General features: G+C 41.2%; 1 protein-coding gene and 1 pseudogene across 1 annotated transcript; both read left to right on the top strand.

Moving 5' to 3' along the window:
- Positions 1–3,572: 3,572 nt before the first annotated feature.
- Positions 3,573–4,540, top strand: LOC148755248 (olfactory receptor 7A17-like; annotated as a pseudogene).
- An 11,455-nt stretch (positions 4,541–15,995) lies between these two features.
- Positions 15,996–22,174, top strand: LOC141572811 (olfactory receptor 7A17-like). Its single transcript, XM_088792671.1, has 2 exons — positions 15,996–16,903; positions 22,054–22,174. Exons 1-2 carry the CDS (start codon positions 15,996–15,998, stop codon positions 22,172–22,174), a joined length of 1,029 nt encoding a protein of 342 aa, XP_088648797.1.
- Positions 22,175–22,772: the final 598 nt, after the last annotated feature.

Raw genomic sequence — 22,772 nt, 5'->3', positions numbered from 1 at the left:
TAACCAGGTCTCCTGGGATCAGAGATTCATTAGGAAAAATTTCCTTTCTGTTTAGTCCAGAGGCCCCGGGGGAAATCGGATGCTCAGCAGTGGGAATAAGAAGAGGGAACTGTGCCTGATGAGCAGATACACAGAGCGCTGTAACGCTCCTCTGTGTGGTCCCTCAGCTTGTACCACGTTGGTGGACAGGACCTGGGTGTTGCGTTTGACTCCTGAGCTGGCTGTGAACTGATGCTTCACTCCTTCCTGCTGTCTCGTGTGGGGACAGAGCTTCAGTCTCATCATGAACCATCCAGGGAGTAATTCTGACTTCCACACAGAGTCCTCCCTCTCAGAGACCCCATCCAGGTGAGTCTGAGAGCCCAGCAGGTACTGAAGGAAAGGGTCAGAGAGGTCAGAAGCTGAGAACACTTACCTGAGTCACTGCGACCCTAACAGCCTAGTCAGGAGACTAGAGATTACCGTGTCTGTTCTTGGCTTATTAATTGATTGTGGGGACAGAGACAGGAGTGCAGTTTCCAGGCTCTCGTCCTCGCTTGGAAAGGTGCTGGCTCCCGTAGTAAATGGCCATAACTGTGATTGGATGGCCATCAGCTGTGGCTAGTTGGCAGTCACCTGTAACCAGTGAGGCATTGGCCACTAATATAACTGCTGTGGCTACACTAGCAGCAGATAGCGGCTGAGCTAGCAAGTGCGGATTGCGGTTAGTACGGTGGATTGCAGCCAGCAAGTGGGGTTGGGTGGTTGGCAGAGCAGACGGCAGGTTGCAGATCATGTGGCTCCTACTCCCTGTCTCTCCATCCCAGCTGCCAGCGAGAATATAGTGGTACGGCTCCCCTATCTGTGGCTCCATGGGTGTTTCTTTTTGGCCTCACCATGTCCTGTGTTCTTGTGCAGGGAGCGAGAGTAGAGACCCCGCATGACATCCTGCATGACATAGGTTTATAACTAATCATTTAATACATTAATATGGATCCTTGCATCTTCCGTACAAGGACCATAACAACAATTAAGTGATATGCGTTGATGTACCCTTAGGTGACACTGTAGAATGAGTGAGATGCAGAAAATGGTTGCACAGAATGAAAAAATACATGAGGATTTTTGCTGTTCAGGGAATAGGAAAATACTGTTAGGTGTGGAAGCCAGTGCACTGAAGTGAAATTTCTAAAATGGGGTGCACTCGAGCATGTTTTGTGTTCACTGGAAAGATCCAGGCCAGTGGAGGTAGGAACTACCTTGCAACAGCTGTTCATGAGACATACATTGCAGTATCTTCTCTCATGCTGGGTATTCACATGAAGAAGTTATTTAATACAAACAGGAATACCAAGTTGTTTTACTTTGAATTATTTCATTCCTCGTGAGGCTGCATATATTTTGGTTTGTTACTTGTTTACTTTGATTTTGGAACAGTTAGTCAGAATTTCTATCCCACACTGAGCTTTTTCCCCCTGGTGGTCATTGTCTTCTATATTTCTAATGAGAAATTCTGTCATACAGTTGGGAGTATAAATTAAGGATTGACCAAATTTTAGGCAAAGAGGACACAGTTCTGAGAACAAGACACTTCGGTGAACGAGAAATGAAGGGCACCCGTTGTACCTTAAATCTAATGCCACAAAGGCATCTCACACCACGATTACATTTATGCAATGAGGACTTCAGTGCACCTGCTAATGGGGTGGAAAATCTCCAATTTGATTTAAAGTTCTTTTCCACTTCATGTGGGTTTTGAAAGTAAAATGCCCTCACCCAAGGCAAGCTAAGAAATGAATGGAGAGGCTTCAAGTTAGTTCCTTCAACAAATTTTATTGAATAAATGTCTGTATCAGAGTCTTTAGATGCTGTAAAATAATCCCGCATTAGTTGATTAACAGAAACAAATATTTGCAGTTAAGTTCTAAATGTCAGAAGCCCGAAATGAGTGTCATGGGCTAATATCAAGATGTCTGCAGAGCTGTGGTCTTCCTAGAGACTCAGGTTAAATGCTGTTTCCCTTCCTATTTCAGTCTGTATTCTGGCCACAGCCTTTCCTGGCTCATGGCCATTCCTCCGCCTTCAAAGCCAGCAGTTTAGCTTCTTCATCTTGTCTCTCGCTTCTACCTAGAGGACCATTGTGGGTACGTTCCTCCCACCTGGATGACACTGGGTCATATTCTTAATGTCAGCTGGTTAGCAAGCCTGTCCCATCTTCCACCCTAATCCTTCCTTGCTAGAAAAATATCAAATGCAAAGGCACAGGGATAGCGTGTGGACATATTATGGAGGCCCTTATTCTGCTCACTACAAAGTCTCTTAAAGGTGTATTATTGGGGTGGCCGGATGTCTCAGTTAGTTAGAATATTGTGCTAATAATACTAAGATGTCCAGTTCGATCTCCGCTGCACCCTCGTTGCTAAAAATAGAATAATGTGTATTAATATGTGTCACTCAAGGGCCCTTATGTAAGAGAAATGAGCCCAGAATTTATTACTGTTTCGGGAATGTGTGAGCACACTAATTGCTTTAATAATACATGCAAAGAAATAATTGATTCAGAAAACCTGAAACTGCCTGCCCCTGACTCTGACACAGGACCTCACCTGCTCCTCAGAGCGGGGGCCACACACCAGGAGCTGCAGCATCAACAGCCCCGGGAGCCAGTTAGAAATGCAGACTCTCTGAGCCCCCAGGCCCTGCTGACTCAGATTCCATGTCTGGTAGGATGCTGTTGATCGTAGGCACACACAGGTTGAAGTGCTGGTCTTGACTGGGTTTGCTCACCTTCTCTCTGTTGACTTGGGGGCTGAATGATGGTTGGGTGTGGGTGCTTTCCTGGGGATTGTAGGTGTTATCAGGATTCCTTCAGGCAATGCCAGGTACCCCAGGCACAAAATCACTTCTGGGTGAGAAACACTGCTGGGAAGCAACCTGAAAATATTATAATCAAGGTTCATCAGATACTCCAAAATTCACTTTGACAGATCACTAAAGCCCTTCTGCTCCAACCCAGTGCCTTTGCTTCTTCCAAGAACACACGCCCACATTACCTTGCCTCTCCCTCACTTTCTTCAATAAAGTCTCTGTTCAAATGTCACCTTGTTTGCAGGACTTGACTAAATATCCTGGGAAAAAAACAAACACACTAGTGAGTATCTTGTTTTACACTTGCTTTCCTTTCTTCATTTGATCTGTCACCATATGAAATGTTACATATTTTTATTATTAGCTTGCCTATTTTTTCCCTTCACTGATTTGTGTGTGCTTCTGTTTACAGCACTCTAGTACTCACAGACTAGACAGTACCTAGAACATGGTGAGCACTCAATTTATATTCGTGAAATACATGAAGAATTTCTCATGAAAACTGTACAATACATGACACCTTTGGAAAGAAGCAGATTGGGACAAAGATTCCTAATCTGAGATGGCACAGGAAACCCCTAGAAGGAACAAGATCCATACAAAAGTATTGAAATTAATCACTTGGCTGCAAAATATAAATTGTAGCATTAGAAATATCTGAGTAAAGTCTGTTTGTATGAAAATTACTCATGTGATTCTCCTGTCTTGGAAGTCACGTCTTCCTCATGGAACCGGAGAATCTTACAAGAGTTTCAGAATTTGTTCTCCTGGGACTTTCAGAGGAGCCAGACCTGCAGCCCCTCCTCTTTGGGCTTTTCCTCTCCATGTACCTGATCACTGTGTTAGGAAACCTGCTCATCGTCCTGGCCGTCAGCTCAGACTCCCATCTGCACACGCCCATGTACTTCTTCCTCTCCAACCTGTCCTTTGTGGACATCTGTTTCACCTCCACCACCGTCCCTAAGATGCTGGTGAACATCCTGACGCAGAGCAAAGTCATAACCTATGGAGGCTGCATCACGCAGATGTACTTTTTCCTAGTCTTTGGCATGTTGGATGTCAACCTCCTGACCGTGATGGCCTATGACCGCTTTGTGGCCATCTGTCACCCCCTGCACTACACAGTCATCATGCACCCCCGTCTCTGTGGATGGTTGGTTCTGGTGTCCTGGATCATGAGTGTCCTGATTTCCTTGTTATATAGCCTAATGGTGCTGAGGCTGTCCTTCTGTGCAGACTTGCAAATCCCCCACTTTTTCTGTGAACTCAACCAGATGGTCCAACTTGCCTGTTCTGACACCTTTATTAACAACATGGTGATGTATTTTGTAGCTGTGCTGCTGGGTGGTGGTCCTCTGGCTGGAATCCTTTACTCTTACTCCAAGATCATTTCCTGCATACGTGCAATGCCCTCTGCTCAGGGGAAGTATAAAGCATTTTCTACCTGTGCGTCTCACCTCTCGGTTGTCTCCTTATTTTATTTAACAAGCCTAGGAGTGTACCTCAGCTCTCCTGCTGCTCACAATGCGCACTCTAGTGCTACAGCCTCGGTCCTGTACACAGTGGTCACACCCATGCTGAACCCCTTCATCTACAGTCTCAGGAATAAAGATATAAAGGGGGCTCTGCAAAGATCCTTTGTGATGACAGTACAAAAGGGACAATTGTCCTGACACTGAAAAAGTGCCCTTGATTTCATGGCTCCAAGTCTAAAACCAGACATTGTGATTCTTTAATCTGACTGTATTTGTGGAATTTCCTTCTTTTATTTATATTCTGGAATTTCCTTTTGTTTGATTTCAACTTCTGAATATAATTTTTTAAAATTATTTATTTTTTACATTATAGTTAACATTCAATATTGTTTTATATTAATTTCGGAGTGCACTATAGTGGTTAGACATTTATATAATTTATGTAGTGATCCCCCCATTAGTCTGTACCTCCTGGCACTATATACAGCTGCTGCAATATTACTTACTATATTCTGTATGCTGTGCTCTACATCCCTGAAAATGTTTTGTAAATATCTATTTGTATTTCTCAATCCCTTCTCTTTTTTACTCAGCCCCACAACCCTCACCTTTCTGGCAACCATCAATTTGTTCTCTGTAAATATGAGTCTGTTTTTATTTTGATTAGTTTTCTATTTACATACCATGCATAAGTGAGATCATGTGGTATTTGTCTTTCTCTGCCTGACGTTTTTTACTTAGTATAATTCCCTCAGGTCCACCCATGTTTTCAGAAATGGTAAGATTTCATTCTTTTTAATGACCGTGTAATAATCCGTTGTATATATGCACCACATCTTCTTTATCCAGTCATCAATTGATGAGCCCTTAAGTTGCCTACATATTTGGCTCTTGTAAATAGTGTTGCAGTGAACATAGGGGTTCACATATCTTTCCCAATTAGGTTTTTGGATTTCTTTGGGTAATTACTCAGCAGTGGAATTGCTGTGGTCCATATTTGCTGCACCAATTTGCAATCCCACCAACAGTACAGGAGAGTTCCTTTTTTCTCCACGTCCTCACCTGCACTTGTTCCTTATTGATTTACAACAGCCACTGTAACACGTGTGAGTTGATATCTCATGGTGGTTTTAATTTGATGATTAGTGACCTTGACCATCTTTTTATATACCTATTGGCCATCTGTATGTCCTCTTTGGAGAAATGTCTGTTCAGTCCTCTGCCCTTTTTTAATGGGATTGTTTGTTGTTTTGAGGTTGAGTTGTATGTATTCTTTATAAATTTGGGATATAACCCGTATCCGATATACCATTGGTGAATGTCTTTTCCCAGTCAGTAGGTTGTCTTTTCTTTTTGTTGATGGTTTTCATTGCTGTTCAAAAAATTTTAGTTGGATGTAGTTCCACTTGTTTATTTTTTGTTTTTTTTCTCTTGCCTAAGGAGATATATCAGAAAACAAATGCTACTAAGAGCAATGTCAGAGAATTTACTGCATGTGATTTCGTCTAGGAGTTTATGGTACCAACTCTTTACATTTAAGTCTTTCATCCATTTTGAGTTTATTCTTGTATATAGTTTAAGAAGGTGTTCCAGTTTCATATTTTTGCATGTATATGTACTGTTTTCCCAACACCATTTATCTAAGAGACTGTCTTTGCCTCACTGTATATTCTTGCCTCGCTGTCATAGACAAAGGGCCATCTAATGTGGTTTTATATCTGGGCCCTTTATACTATTCCATCGAATTAGGTGTCTGTTTTTAGGCCCATACCATGCTGTCTTCGTCATTATAACCTTGTAGTATATCTTGATATCAGGTAACATGATATCTCCAACTTGGTTCTTTCTTAAGAGTGCTGTGGTTATTCATGGTCTTTTGTGGTTCCTCAATTTTAAGATGATTTGTTCTAGTCTTGGGAAAAATGCAAAGTTAATATTTAGAAATCAGTTGTATTTTTATACAGTAATACTTCACTATCAGAAAGAGAAATAAAGAAAACAATTTCATTTATAATTGCATCAAAAAATGCCTTGGAATAAATTTGACCAAGGAGGGAATAGACCTATATACAGAAAAGTACATGACAATGAAAAGAAATTGAAGAAGATACAAAAAATGGAAGGCCATATTGTGGTATCAGACAGGAGAAATTAATATCGTTAAAATGTGCACGCTACTGAAAGCAATCTATTGACTTAATGCAATCGCTATCAAAATACCAAAAATTAGGCAAGTACTTTTGGAGACCTAATTAGCTTCATTAAGTGATTCGTGAATGAGGCAGTATTCCTTCCAGCAACCAGAAGGGAACAGCCAGTGGTTGTACAAAATGGAAGGTTTTCATAGGAAGACAGTTGGGGCGAGGAGCTATTAACAAAAGAAAAGATTAATTTTAGAGCTGGATTTTTTTGGGGGGGACGAGGAAGGGAACAGCAAGGTTTTTTATCCTACAGATTCCTCTACCTTCCATGGGGGATTGAGAATGCCCATGTGACCAGTGCTTTCACAGAAAATTCCAGACTGGTTGATTAAGATTACATTTCTAATAGAGGTCGAAACTGCCATTAGGTCCCATATTAAATCCAAGTTTGGCCTCATGAGTGTTTAGCACCATTGATGCCATTTTGTGCCTGTGATTTTTCTCTTTAACTGTAGTATGAACATTTTAACAATAATAGTTCTTCCAATAATTGAGCACAGAATATATTTCCATATACGAGTCTCCTTTAAAATACATCCATTGCTAAGTTAAAAGAGCCATAGAAAAATTAAGTATACATATTGCATGAGTATATATATATATATATATATACATATATTTATCTATAAATATACTAATAGATATTTATATATGTAAATTATATAAATATTTATAATTAATATATATGTAATCAATATATAATTAATTGCTTTGTAATGTGATTATAAAAAATGTAATCACCCTGATCTTATTTACGCGTTTCTGATGCTGATATGAGATGGTGAAGCTAAATCAGGTGGATGCTGTTAGAATAAATAAACTGTTTGGAAATAGTCGGTGAGTCTAAGAACTCTTTCTCAGGTAAGCAGTGTATGTACACATACATATATATACATTTTTTGCCTGACTCATTTCAGGTAACACACACACACACACACACACACACACACACACCCCATCACACAGACTCATTAATAATGTCACCCTGCCCCTACACATGGAGACCCAGTGAGCCATGTGTTCTAAAATAGTATATATATATATGTGTGTATGTATCTATCTATATATATATGTATGTGTGTATGTAGCTATCTATGTATGTATGTATATATATATATATATATATATATATATATATATATATATATATATATGGGAGACAGGAACCACAGAGTTTTTTAGAAAAGGAAGGTAGGACTGCAGAGTTCAACTAATTGGGCTCATAAACTTCCATGAACTCATCTCCCCTCTTTGATCTCCCAGCCTGAACAGTTTCCTTAAAGTCCCAGTTTTCTATCAATGCAAAAGGAAGAATTTTTCAGACCCATATGATTGGTTGAAATTCTTTTTTTAAAAAAGATTTTATTGGGGAAGGGGAACAGGATTTCATTGGGGAGCAGTGTGTACTTCGAGGACTTTTTCAAGTCAAGTTGCTATCCTTTCAATCTTAGTTGTGGCGGGGACAGCTCAGCTCCAGGTCTAGTTGCCATTTTCAGTTGCAGAGGTGCAGCACACCATCCCTTTTGGGAATCGAACCCAGCAACTTTGTAGTTGAGACCCGCAGGCCCATTTGGGAATCGAACCGGCAGCCTGTGGCGTTAGGAGCACGGAGCTCAAACCGCCTGAGCCACCGGACTGGCCCCCGGTTGAAATTCTTTTTTTTTTTAATTCAAATTTATTGGGGTGACAATTGTTAGTAAAGTTACATAGATTTCACGTGTACAATTCTGTATTACATCATCTATAAATCCCATTGTGTGTTCACCACCCAGAGTGAAATTCTTAAAGAAAGGATGATAGCATCAATTTGTGACTGTGAGAGTCTTGGTATCACTGTGCTTCACGCAGGAGACAGGGAAGAAGTTAACCATGAGAAGCACTTACACCTGAGGATAACAGTGCCAAGTATTGGGGGGGCCCACAGCCTTCAAGTAGAAGGGGACTTTGTGTGTTTCCTTGGACTGTGGCAGAATGTAGATTTGGGGTAAGTGATCCTAAAGCGTTTACGTTGTCACTCCTGAATGAAGATATTTTTTTCCTTCATAAGCCAGACGTGAACTCAGAACACAGCGAAGTCTCCCTCTATGTGGCATCCCGTCCAAGCCCCTGGCTGGCTGTTTGGCAACAGGTGTCCTGTGATGGGTGATACGGAAGAAGGGAGCCTGTTCCTTCCTGCGTCACTGCAGTGACGTCACTTGAGCTGAGGCGACTTGGGGGAAACACTTTAATGGCTAAACATTCTAGCTTTGATTTTTCTCAACAGAAGTATTTGCTTTCTTCACAATTTGGGGGCTTTTGTTGGAAGACTTGACTCCAGATGAATTCATAATCCAAGGAGGTAGTTGAGGAGAGGACAACACTGGCTTTCATGGTCAAGGTAGTTTCATTTAAGATGCTGGATAAGGCAAATAAAAATATTTTTAAAAATATTTTTAAATAATATTATTATTGTAAATTCCTTCAATTTCTACAATGACCTGGTTTCTAAGCCACCAGTGTTCTTGATCAATATTTAAAGGAAATGACAATTATTCCTCAATTTAAAAATATACGAAAGAAATAACCTTTGCCTCCGTGGACAACTTCACCTCCTTGAGACTCTTCAGTTTTCTCAGTTGTGAAATGTGGATAATATAACTACCTTTTCCATAGATATTTGAGAAGATTGAATGAGAAAATAATTTAAAATAGCTTAATAGTATCTGTCATACATTATGTCCCAATAAATGCTGCAATTATTATTCTGCTCAGGAGATGAACAAGTGTACATAGGTGGCAAGCAGCTTGCTTCCCAGAAATTAGTGCAGGAATTTGGTAGCATATCAACTGGCCCTGGAAGGAGACTATGAAAACAAATCAAATTACTTACTCCGCATCAGTAGATGACTGGATTAAGAAACTGTGGTACATTTATACAATGGAGTATTACGCAGCCATAAAGAAGAAAGAAATCTTACCATTTGCAACAACATGGATGGACCTAGAGAACATTATGTTAAGTGAAATAAGTCAGAAAGAGAAAGACAAATACCATATGATCTCACTTATATGCGGAATCTAAAGAAAAGAATAAGTGAATGAACTAATCAGAGACAGTTTTGGAAACCTGGAGGAAAAACTGAGGGTTGCTAGAGGGGCGGGAGGGGTGGGGATAAGGAGAAGGTGAGAGGTTTTGAAAAATAGTCAGTAACCACAAGATGGTCATGGGGGTTTGAAAATTAATTTGGGGAACGTAGAGAGGGATAGTGGATGGGGGGAGGGGAGTTCACACAGTGTGAGGGATATAAATGACAAACGTCTAAGTTTTGCTTTGTCTTGTGCACCTGAAACTAATAAAAAAAATTACTTACTCCGTGAGTCTGCAGAATTACCTGTTCAGAGAGGCCGTCACATGTGCAGGTTGGCACCAAGCAGTAGAATAGAAGGAACAGACCTGGAAGACAGACCTGATTACAACACAGGAGCGTGTGCTGTGTGGCCAGAGCAGTGCAGGGCCACCAGCTTCACTGGTGTGACACCTGTCCGCCAGGAGTCTGTGAGCCTAGGAGAGTATGAACGTATGGAAAGTGCCTCGCATGTCGTCAGGCACAAAGAAATGGTTCTGAGATCATTTGGAGCAGGTTTTACAAAAATAACCCATAGAAGGAATTACTTGAAAAGCAACCTCATGCTGTGTTCTAGATTCAAAGCCCAGAGATCACATTCTGCTGGACATTGTTCTCTGCAGTCATGGACTGAGCTCCGTGTTTCGTCATCAGGAGACACTTCAAAACCTTTAATTTTCTGTGAAACATTGTTAGGCTTATTGTACTATGCTTGCAAAAGCAGAATTTGGGGACACAGTGAAACAAAACAAAAAGATACCATGTCATCAAACCCTCACTTCCCCAGAAAGCTAAATTAACCAGAAAAACCTTTTCTGAAAATTCTAGTGTTTCTGGTTTTATTGAAATTTATTGAACCTGAGGCTCAACATAACATTACTACATGCGGCCAGATTAGCAGTCATTTAGAAAAAAACACTATTAATGCTTTAAGCTTATTTATAAAACCATTGAAGCCTGTATAAACTGGTATGCGAATAATCAAGGCAGCTTTATTCATGTTACTCCAAAGAATACATACTGGGGGGAGAACAGGGGAGCCAAAAAATGTACATATTTTAAGAGATGTTATCTATGTACTACTTTTTGAAGTTGAATTGATTTGTGGTAGCAACGTGTAGTATGACCTTCGCTCAAAAGATGGCGTTAATCAAATGAGCGCTAGCGTCATTCATTGTGTTACTATTTTAATACTGTTTTTTCCTTTCTTAATGTGTATAGATTTTTGGGGGACCCTCTGTATGTCCACAAACTGGTGAGTAGATAAACAAAATGTGATGTATCCGTACAGTCGACTACTGTTTAGCAATAAACAATAAAAAGTAATGAACCACTGAAAAAAAACTACTGAAGCTCACGGGATATACCGGTGGTGTGACGTAATTTTTCAACATCTTTATTATGACAATTTTAAACATAGAGAAAAAGTGAAAGAATAGTACGATGATCACCTCTATGTTCATCACCTTCATTTAACACATGGCATTTGTATTATTCGCTTTCTCTGCATTACGTTTCTGCGAGGAAGCATTTCAAAGCACAGGGTAGGACACTTCATTGAAATGCTACGCATGCGTTGTTTCATATCAACTTTCCTCTGTCAGCACTATTTTTTTTTAAATTTATTGGGGTGACAATTGTTAGTAAAATTACATAGATTTGAGGTGTACAATTCTGTATTACATCATCTATAAATCCCATTGTGTGTTCCCCACCCAGAGTCAGTTCTCCTTCCATCACCATATATTTGCTGTCAGCACTATTGCACTTGGGGACATCGGCAAGAACTTCTGTATATTTAATATTTAATTCATATTCAGATTTCCCAGAGGAAAATTTTGAGACAAAGTCCTTTCCCCGCGTTGGTATAGTTTCTTATTACATAAAAGCAATCATCACAAAGCATCTAAACCAACTTGTGAAAAGTACTGAAGAAATACATGGGTTACTGCCCTCAAGTTGCTGGAAGGAGCTCTGATGGGGCAAAAACACCCGTGTGCGACCCCGAGATGAGAAACGGGCCTCGATGGAGGGCAAGCCCAACGTAGAGCTTCATTAGCAGCGGGTCTGCGTGCGGCTCCGTGTCTTCCTGCATCATCAGCGAGAGGGCCTTTGGGGCTCAATAGGCAGAATGGGTGGTGCCAGCAAACATGGAGTCACAGTCAGACTTGAGTGACATGTGCCTCATGTTCCTTTGCGTGGCACTTAGTAAATGGTGATTTAAAACACAGCCCCCGTTTTCACAAAGGTCAATGTGGAGCTGCCGGGAGAGCAAGAATGTTCCTGAAATAGTAATAAAATTGGAGGAGAGGGCTCAGTGACGTATGGACGTAGGGTTAGGGTGGTAGAGAAACAGCCCAGCAACATCTGGAGATTTTAGAAAGAACTTTAAGGCAAAGCTGTCCAACAGAACTTTCTGCGAGGGACATATTCTATGTCCGCACTGTCTAATGTGGTAGCTGCTGTATTGAACACTTGAGGCTGGTATGACAGGGGAACTGAATTTTAAATGTTGTTTAATTTTAATAACAACTTTGAAATAGTCACAAGTACCAGTGGCTGCTGTGTTGTATAGCACAGCTCTTAGCTCCCAAGACAAATGTCCCTCAGGCCATCGAAATCCAAGAGGATTTCAGCAAGACTCAAAGTGTTCACCAGACCAGCAGTACAAACGAGGGACAATAAAGCCCAATGTGGTTCACCTTCTGTCCATCCCTGAGTCCATTTTTCTAATACAAGTTCGGTTTTTAAAGATATGTCTCTTCTCTACTAATGATCGTAGCAAAAATTGTGAAAGCTGTTTTAAGGAAGTACTGAACAGATGAAAATTCTTGTTTTGGGGAGAACCACTTTCCTAAGTGGTTTTGTCTTTTCAGGAGGCTGGTACCTTGTAAGTTGAATTTAAAAAAACAAAACCAAGACCTGTCATCTTTGAAGGCTTCCAATATTCATATCGTGTAATTCTAATAAATGTGGTCGAGCCTCAGGATACTCAGACTGATGTCCTTTTAACACAGGGAGATCAAGCACATGAAGAAATAAAAACAAAATTCACTTGAACGTAACCCGGTCTCCTGGGATCAGAGATTCATTAGGAAAAATTTCCTTTCTGCTTATTCCAGAGGCCCCGGGGGAAATTGGATGCTCAGCAGTGGGAATAAGAAGAGGGAACTGTGCCTGATGAGCAGATACACAGAGCGCTGTAACGCTCCTCTGTGCGGTCCCTCAGCTTGTACCACGTTGGTGGACAGGACCTGGGTGTTGCGTTTGACTCCTGAGCTGGCTGTGAAATGATGCTTCACTCCTTCCTGCTGTCTCGTGTGGGGACAGAGCTTCAGTCTCCATCATGAACCTTCCAAGGAGTAATTCTGACTTCCACACAGAGTCCTCGCTCTCAGAGACCCCATCCAGGTGAGTCTGAGAGCCCAGCAGGTACTGAAGGAAAGGGTCAGAGAGGTCAGAAGCTGAGAACACTTACCAGAGTCACTGTGACCCTAATCAGCCCAGCCAGGTACTAGAGATTACTGTGTCTGTTCTTGGGTTATTAACTGATTGTGGGGACAGAGCCAGGAGTGCAGTTTCCAGGCTCTCAGCCTCACTTGGAAAGGTGCTGGCTCCCATAGTAAATGGCCAGCAACTGTGATTGGACGGACATCAGCTGTGGCTAGTTGGCTGTCAGCTATAACCAGTGAGCCATTGGCCCCTAATATAATCACCCTGGCTACGCTAGCAGCGGATGGTGGCTGAGCTAGCAAGTGTGGATTGCAGCTAGCAAGTGGGGTTGGTAGGTTGGCAGAGAAGCAGAGGGCAGGTTGCAGATCGCGTGGCTCTTACTCCCTGACTCTCCATCCCAGCCGCCAGCGAGAATATAGTGGTACGGCTCCCCTATCTGTGGCTCCATGGGTGTTCTTTATTGGCCTCACTGTGTCCTTCGTTCTTGTGCAGGGAGCGAGAGTAGAGACTCCGCATGACACCCTGCATGACATAGATTTATAACTAATTCATTTAATACATTAATAAGGATGCTAGAATCTTCCAAACAGAGTCCATATTTAACAATTAAATGATGGGCATGGGAATACCGTTAGGTGACCCTGTAGAATGAATGAGATGCATGAAATGGGTGCAGTACAATGAAAACGTATCTGAAGGTTTTGCTGTTCGGGGAGTAGGAGAATAGCTTCAGGTGCGGAGGCTGGTGCACTGAAGTGAAAATTCTAAGATGGGGTGCATTTGAGCATGTTTTGTGTTCACTGACAAGATCCAGGCCAGTGGAGGTAGGCACTACCTTGCAACACACATTTGTGAGATAAACATTGTAGTATCTTCTCTCATGCTGGGTACTTAGATGAAAAAATTATTTAATAAGTCTAAAGCGGAACACTAAATAGTTTCCTTGTATTATTTCATTGCTGGCAAGGGTGCATTGTTTTGGTTTGTTACTTGTTTTATTTTGGAACAGTTAATAGGAATTTCTATCCCACACTCAGGTTTTTCCCCCTGGTGGTCATTGTCTTCTATATTTTTAATGAAGTTCTGTCATCCACTGGGGAGTATAAACTGAGGATTGACCAAGTTTTAGGCAAAGAGGACACAGTGCTGAGAACAAAACACCTCGGTGGTGGAGAAATAAACGTCACCCGTTGTACCTTAAAACTTAATGTCACAAACGCATTTCAGACCATGTTTACATTTATGCAATGAGGACTTCAATGTACCTGCTAATGGGGTGAAATATCTCCAATTTGATTTAAAAGTTCATTTCTACTTCATGTGGGTTTTCAAACTAAAATGCACTCACCCAGTGGAAGCTAATGAATCAATGGAGAGGCTTCAACTCAGTTCCTTCAGCAAATATTGAATAAATGTCTATACGAGAGTCTTTCGCTGCTGTAAAATATTCCTGTACTAGTTGATTAAAACAAACAAACATATGCTCTCACAGTTCTGAATGTGAGAAGCCCGAAATGAGTCTCAGGGGCTAATATCAAGGTGTCTGCAGAGCTGGGTTCCTTATAGAGGCTCAGGTGAAATGCTGTTTCCCTTCCTATTTCAGTCTGTATTCTGGCCCCTGCCTTTCCTGGCTCATGGCCATTCCTCCGCCTTCAAAGCCAGCAGTTTAGCTTCTTCATCTTGTCTCTCGCTTCTACACAAAGACCATTGTGGTTACGTTACTCCCACCTTGATGACACTGGGACATCTTCTTAACGTCAGCCAGTTAGCAAGCCTGTCCCATCTTCTACCCTAATCCCTCATTGCTATAAAAATAGCAAATGCGAACGCACTGGAGATAGGGTGTGGACGTATTTTAGAGGCCCTTATTCTGCTCACCTGAAACTGCCTGCCCCTGACTCTGACACAGGACCTCACCTGCTCCTCAGAGCGGGGGTCACACACCAGGAGCTGCAGCATCAATGCCCCCGGGAGCCGGTTAGAAATGCAGACTCTCTGAGCCCCCAGGCCCTGCTGACTCAGATGCCGCGTCTGGTAGGATGCTGTTGATCGTAGGTACATACAGGTTGAAGTGCTGGTCTTGACTGGGTTTGCTCACCTTCTCTCTGTTGACTTGGGGGCTGAATGATGGTTGGGTGTGGGTGCTTTCCTGTGGATTGTAGGTGTTATCAGGATTCCTTCAGGCAATGCCAGGAACCACAGGCACAAAATCATTTCTGGGTGAGAAACACTGCTGGGAATCAACCTGAAAATAATTATAATCAAGAAACATCAGATACTCCAATATTCACTTTGGACAGATCACTAAGGCCCTTCTGCTCCACCCCAGGGCCTCTGTACTGGTCATTCCTTCTTCCAAGAACAAACGCTCACATTTCCTTGTGTCTCCTTCACTTTCTTCACTGAGGTCTCTGTCCAAATGTCACCTTGTTTGCAGGACTTGAGTAAATGAACTTGAAAAATAAGAACACGAGTCACGTCCTTGCTTGACACTTGCTTTCCTATTCTTCATATGATCTGTCACCGTATGAAATGTTGTATGCTTTTATTATTAGCTTGCATATGTTTTCTCCTTCATTGACCTGTATAAACTTCTGTTTTTCAGCACTCTAGTGCTCACAGACTAGACAGTACCTAAAACACGGTGAGAGCTCAATTTATATTCCTGAAATACATGACGAATTTCTCATGAAAACTGTAGAATACATGACACCTTTGGAAAGAAGGGGAACGGACAAAAACTCCTAATCTGAGATGGCACAGGAAAGCTCTAGAAGGAAGAAGATCCATATAAAAGTATTGAAATTAATCACTTGGCTGCAAAATATAAATTGTAGCATTAGAGCATCTGAGTAAAGTTTGTTTGTATGAAAATTACTCATGTGATATTTCTGTCTTGAAGTCACATCTTCCTCATGGAACCAGATAATCTTACAAGAATTTCAGAATTTGTTCTCCTGGGACTTTCAGAGGAGCCAGACCTGCAGCCCCTCCTCTTTGGGCTTTTCCTCTCCATGTACCTGATCACTGTGTTTGGAAACCTACTCATCGTCCTGGCTGTCAGCTCAGACTCCCACCTGCACACACCCATGTACTTCTTCCTCTCCAACCTGTCCTTTGTGGACATCTGTTTCACCTCCACCACCGTCCCTAAGATGCTGGTGAACATCCAGACGCAGAGCAAAGTCATAACCTATGGAGGCTGCATCACACAGATGTACTTTTTTATACTCTTTGCAGGGTTGGATAACTTCCTCCTGACCGTGATGGCCTATGACCGCTTCGTGGCCATCTGTCACCCCCTGCACTACACGGTCATCATGCACCCCCGACTCTGTGGACGGTTGGTTCTGGTGTCCTGGACCGTCAGTGCCCTGAATTCCTTATTACAAAGCTTAATGGTGCTTAGACTGTCCTTCTGTGCAGACTTGCAAATCCCCAACTTTTTTTGTGAACTCAAACAGATGGTCCAACTTGCCTGTTCTGACACCTTTCTTAGCAACATGGTGATGTATTTTGTAGCTGTGCTGCTGGGTGGTGGTCCCCTGGCTGGAATCCTTTACTCTTACTCCAAGATCGTTTCCTGTATACGTGCAATGTCATCTGCTCAGGGGAAGTATAAAGCATTTTCTACCTGTGCGTCTCACCTCTCGGTCGTCTCCTTATTTTATTTAACTCTCCTGGGCGTGTACCTCAGCTCTCCTGCTGCCCACAATGCCCGTTCTAGTGCTACAGCCTCGGTCCTGTACACAGTGGTCACACCCATGCTGAACCCCTTCATCTACAGTCTCAGGAATAAAGATATAAATGGGGCTCTGAAAAGATTCTTTGAGATGACAGTACAAATAGGACAATCGCCTGACTGAAAAAGTGCCCTTGATTTCATGGCTCCAATTCTACAACCAGACTTTGTTATTCTTTAATCAGATTGTGTTTGTTCTTTTTTTGTTTATATTCTGGAATTTCAGTCTGTTTGAATTAAACTTCTGTATATAATTTTTTTAATTATTTTTTTTTTACATTATAGTTTACATTCAATGTTATTTTACATTAATTTCGGGAGTGCACTATAGTGGTTAGACATTCATATAATTTATGTAGTGATCACCCCATTAGTCTGTACCTCCTGGCACTGTATATAGTTGCTACAATATTATTTACTATATTCTGTATGCTGTGCTTTACATCCCTGGGACTATTTTGTAAATATCAATTTGTATTTCTTAATCCCTTCACTTTTTTACCCAGCCCCACAACCCTCACCTTTCTGGCAACCATCAATTTGTTCTCTGTAAATGTGAGTCTGTTTTTGTTTTGTTTACTTTTGTCTTTACATTTCACATATAAGCGAGATCATATGTTATTTGTCTTTCTCTGTCTGACTTGTTTTACTTAGCATAATACCCTCCAGGTCCACCCATGTTGTCACAAATGGTAAGATTTCATGATATTTTATGACTGGGTAAAATCCACTCTATATATGTACCACCTCTTCATCACGCAGTCGTCAATTGATAAGCACTTAGGTTGCTTACATTTTAGCTATTGTAAATAGTTTTGCAGTAGCATAGAGTGTATATATCTTTCCTAATTAGTGTTTGGATTTCTTTGGATAATTACTCAGCAGTGGAGTAACTATAGTCCATATTGGCTGCACCAGTTTGCAATTCCACCGACAATACACGAGGGTTTCATTTTTCTCCATGTCCTCACCAGCACTTGTTGCTTATTGATGTACAACAGCCATTGTGACACGTGTGAGTTGATATCTCATTGTGGTTTTAATTTGATGATTAGTGACTTTGACCATCTTTTTATATACCTATTGGCCATCGGTGTGTCCTCTTTGGAGAAGTGTCTATTCAGTCCTCTGCCCTTTTTAAATGCGATTGTTTGTTGTTTTGATGTGGAGTTGTATGTATTCTTTATAAATTTGGGACATAACCCTTATCCAATGTATCACTGGCGAATGTCCAACCCAATCAGTAGGTTGTCTTTCTTTTCATTGATGGTTTTCATTGCTGTGCAAAATTTTTTAGTTCAATGTACTTCCATGTGTTTATTTTTTGTTTGTTTCCTTTGCCCAAGGAGATAGATCAGAAAACAAGTGTTACTAAGAGCAATGTCAGAGAATTTACTGCCTATGTTTTTTTCTAGGAGTTTTATGGTTCCAAGTCTTACATTTAAGTCTTTCATCCATTTTTAGTTTATTCTTGTACATGGTATAAGAAGGTGTTCCAGTTTCATAGTTTCCCATATATGTAAGTTTTCCCAACACCATTTGTTGAAGAGACTGTCTTTACCTCACTGCATGTTCTTGCCTCGTTGTCATAGACAAAGGACCATATAAGTGTGGGTTTATTTCTGAGCTCTTTATTCTATTCCATTGAATTTTGTGTCTGTTTTTATGCACGTACTGTGCTCTTCTTTGTTCTTCTGTTCTTTCTCAAGAGTGCTGTGTTTATTCAAGGTCTTTTGTGGTACCATATCAATTTTAAGGTTATTTGTTCTAGTCCTGTGAAAAATGCAATGTTAATATTTAGAAAGCAGTTGTATTTTTATACACTAATAATGAACTATCTGAAAGAGAAATAAAGAAAACAATCTCATTTACAGTTGCATCAAAAGAGTACCTCGGAATAAATTTGACCCAGGAGGGAGTAGACCTATACACACAAAAGTGCATGACACTGAAGAAAGAAATTGAAGAAGATACAATAAATGGAAGCTTATATTGTGGCATCGGAGAGGAGAAATTAACATCGTTAAAATGTCCTCACTACCCAAAGCAATCTGTTGACTTAAAGCAATCCCTATCAAAACACCAAAAATTAGTGAGGTACATTTGGCCAAATAAAGCCATGTAAGTGGCTTTATTAAGAGATTCGTATTCAGGTAGTTCCCTTCCAGTAACCAGAAGGGAACAGCCAGTGGTTGTACAAAAGGGAAGGTTTTCATAGGAAGAAGGGTGGGACAAGGACCTATTAACAACAGAAAAGGAAAGATTAACTCCAGACCTGGGTTTTTTTGGGAGGAGGAAGGGAAATGCAAGGTTTTTGATCCTACAGATTCCCTCTACCTTCCATGGGTGATGGAGAGGGCCCATTTGACCAGTGCTTTCACAGAAATTCAAGACTGGTTGATTAAGATTACATTTCTAATAGAGGGCAAAACTGCCATTAGGTCCCACATTAAATCTAAATTTGTCCTGATGAGTGTTTAGCACCAGTGATGCCATTTTGTGCCTGTGAGTTTCTCTAGCTATACTGTGGCCATTTAAACAATAATAATTCTCCCAATAATTGAGCACAGAATATATTTCCATATACGAGTCTCCTTTAAAATGCATCCATTGCTGAGTTAAAAGAGCCACACAAAAATTAAGAATACCTATTGCATGAATATATATATATATATATATATATATATATATATATATATATAAATACATTTATAGATAATTATATATAAATCATATAAATAATTATAATTAATATATAAGTAATCAATATATAATTAATTGCTTTGTTATGTGATTGTAAAAAATGTAATCACCCTGATCCTATTTCTGCATTTCTGATGGTGATATTGGCTGATGAAGCTAAATCAGGTGGGTGCTGTTAGAATAAATAAACTGTTTGGAAATAGTTGGTGAGTCTAAGAACTCTTTCTCAGGTAAGCAGTGTATGTACACATACATATATGTACATTTTTACCTGACTCTATTTCAGGTATCACACACACACACACACACACACACACACACCATCACACAGACTCATTAATAATGTCACTTTCATGTGAAAGGAAACAGGAAAGAAATTTGGAGAGAATAGAATTTAAAAGAATGAATGGTTAAATTAACATGAAACTAGAAGACTTAGAATTTTAGGCATATGGATTTAAAATAGAATGTTTGAACTTAATCTTAGTAATGAATACATTCCTATCTTAATGCACAAAGGCTTCAAAGTCAGAACCACATTTATTTTATGCAATGGAGAATTCATTGGAGCAGCTAAGGGAACAAATTCCCCAAACTGACTTCAGATGTCTTCTTTTGCTTAAGGTGGATTTCCACACAAATGTGCTTACTCAAGGGAGGCAAATAAAATAAACCGTGAAGCTAAAATTTACTCTCCTACCAAAACAAAAAATTTATTAGATAAATGTATTACATTCCTGTCGTAATAAATTACAACAGTAGCAGAAATTCATGCAGTTACCATTTGAGATTTCAGAACCCTGAAACACGTCTCCATGGACTAAAATCAAGATGTCTGCAGGTTGGTTCCTTCTGGAGGCTCCAGGAGAGAGTCCCTTTCCTCTCCTGTTCCACTTTCTCATGGCCACAGGCATTTCTTGCCTCATTGCCCTCTCTCCATCTCTAAAGCAGCTTGGAGCATCTTCCAATCTCCCTCTCATTCCAACTATTCCTCCTTTTCTTCCACATCCTAGGGCTGCGGTCATTACATTAGTCCCACCTGTATAATCAGGGCCAAACATCTTAAAGCCTGCTGATTGCAACCGTATTCCAAGGGCTACCTTAGTCCTCCCCTTACTGTAAGAAATCGTATATTCACAGTTTCCAGGGACTAGGATGTGGACATCTTTTGGAGGCCATTATTCAGCCTACAAAGTCTTTTCCAGAACTGTGTTATTTCGTGACGCTCAAGGGCTCCCGTGTAAACGAAACAACACAGAATTTATCATAACCTCTGAGATGACTGAATACAGTCATGCACCACATACTCACACTTATGTCCAGGAGGGACCCTCATATACAATGATGCTCCGTGTGATATTAACGTTGCTGAAACCTCCTATCGCCTAGTGGCATCGTAGCCATGGTAACATCGTGATGCAACACATTGCATGGATACTTACCATCCTGTTTCAGTTGCGGACAGCGCTCAGTGTAGTAACATGCTGAACAGGTGTGTAGAGTAGGAGCTGCAGGGGAACAGAATTTGTCACCCTAAAATATGGCAATTTGGTGTAAGGATTATTTTAGGCTGGTTACTTTTAAGAAACACCAAGTACCCTGTGTAAGGGATGTTTGCATTTATAAGGAATTCCTCCATTTGTTGGGGTTGTGTCCCCCCACAAGTCAGTGCTTTGAGGACCCAAGGGAGCCAGTGAAGGCAGAGTCCTCAGTCTTAGACTTTTGAGAGAACTCTGACTCAGGGTTGGGATAAGGTGCTGGCAGGTGAGACCTCTGGCAGGTGGGAGCGTCATGGAGAAGCAGTAACAAAAACAGGACTCACTGGACTTCTCAGCTGGTCCCTTTCAACATTAATCTCCAAACATCACTCTGCTGCTGAGGGAACCACGTCCCCAGCCCTGCACCACCATAGCCCACGATCAGGGGCTGAGCTCCACAGAAATTCTATGGCAGAGACACGGGCTTCTTTTGGATCCAACAACCCAGCTTGGTCTTGGCTGAGGTTGCTGTTTCAGACTTGACTGTGGCACCACGAGGACCATGTGATCTTGGAGGGCTTTGCAGTGGCTCCTGTGGCTTCCTGAGCTTTCGTCTGGAGAGGCTGCGGTGGGGTGATGTGCACGTAAGCCACGGCGTTGACGACCACCTCCCATATGTTTTGGTCCTGTGTTATTTTTGATTCCCAGTAATTCATGTTCTAATTTCAATGTGTTTATAGTTTTTGACAACATATAAGAACATATAAAACTGATATGGGAAACAACAGTCTTATCTCAAGGCTGTTGGCTGACAAATAATATTGACTCATTAGTTCATCATCAGAAAAGTTTATTTGGGAAAAGGAAAGAACAAAGAAAAAGATGGCTGCCACCCTGCACCTGCACATGGAGACCCACTGAGCCACGTGTTCTAAAATGGTAGATGTACACATAAGGGAGACAGGAACCATAGAGATTTTTTGAAAAGGAAGTGAGGACTATAGAGCTCTACTAGCTGGGCTCATAAATTCCCATGAACTCACCTCCCCCTTTGACCTCCCGCCTGATCAGTTTCCTTAAAGTCCCAGTTCTCTTTGCAAAAGGAAGGATTAATGCAGACCCATATGATGGACAAAATTCTTCAAGAAAGGATGATAGCATGAATTTGTGACTGTGAGAGAGATGTGGCATCACTGTGCTTCACGCAGAGACAGGGAAGAAGTTAACCATGAGAAGCAGTTACATCCTGTGATAACTGTGCCAAGTATTGGGGGACCCACAGCCTTGAGGTAGAAGGGGACTTTGTGTGTTTCCTTGGACTGCGGCAGAATGTAGATTTGGAGGAAGTGATCCTAAAGTGTTTACGTTGTCACTCCTGGATTAAGATATTTTATTCCTTCATAAACCAGATGTGAACTCAGAACACAGCGAAGTCTCCCTGTATGTGGCGTCCCGTCCAAGCCCCTGGCTGGCTGTTTGGCAACAGGTGTCCTGTGATGGGTGATACGGAAGAAGGGAGCCTGCCCCTTCCTGAGTCACTGCAGTGACGTCACTTGAGCTGAGGCGACATGGGGGAAACTCTTTAATGGCTAAACCTTCTAGCTTTGATTTTCCTCAACAGAAGTATATTTGTTTTCTTCACAATTTGGGGATTTTTTCTTGGAAGACATTGCTCGAAACGAATTCATGATCCAAGGAAGAGATTGAGGAAAGGACAACACTGGCTTTCAAGGTCAACATAGCTTCTTGTCAGCCGCTGACTAAGGCAA

Source organism: Rhinolophus sinicus, chromosome 15, assembly GCF_057876585.1.
Source record: "Rhinolophus sinicus isolate RSI-liver-muscle chromosome 15, RSI-T2T, whole genome shotgun sequence".
NCBI lineage: Eukaryota > Metazoa > Chordata > Mammalia > Chiroptera > Rhinolophidae > Rhinolophus > Rhinolophus sinicus.
This window is presented reverse-complemented; position numbering and strand designations above follow the sequence as displayed.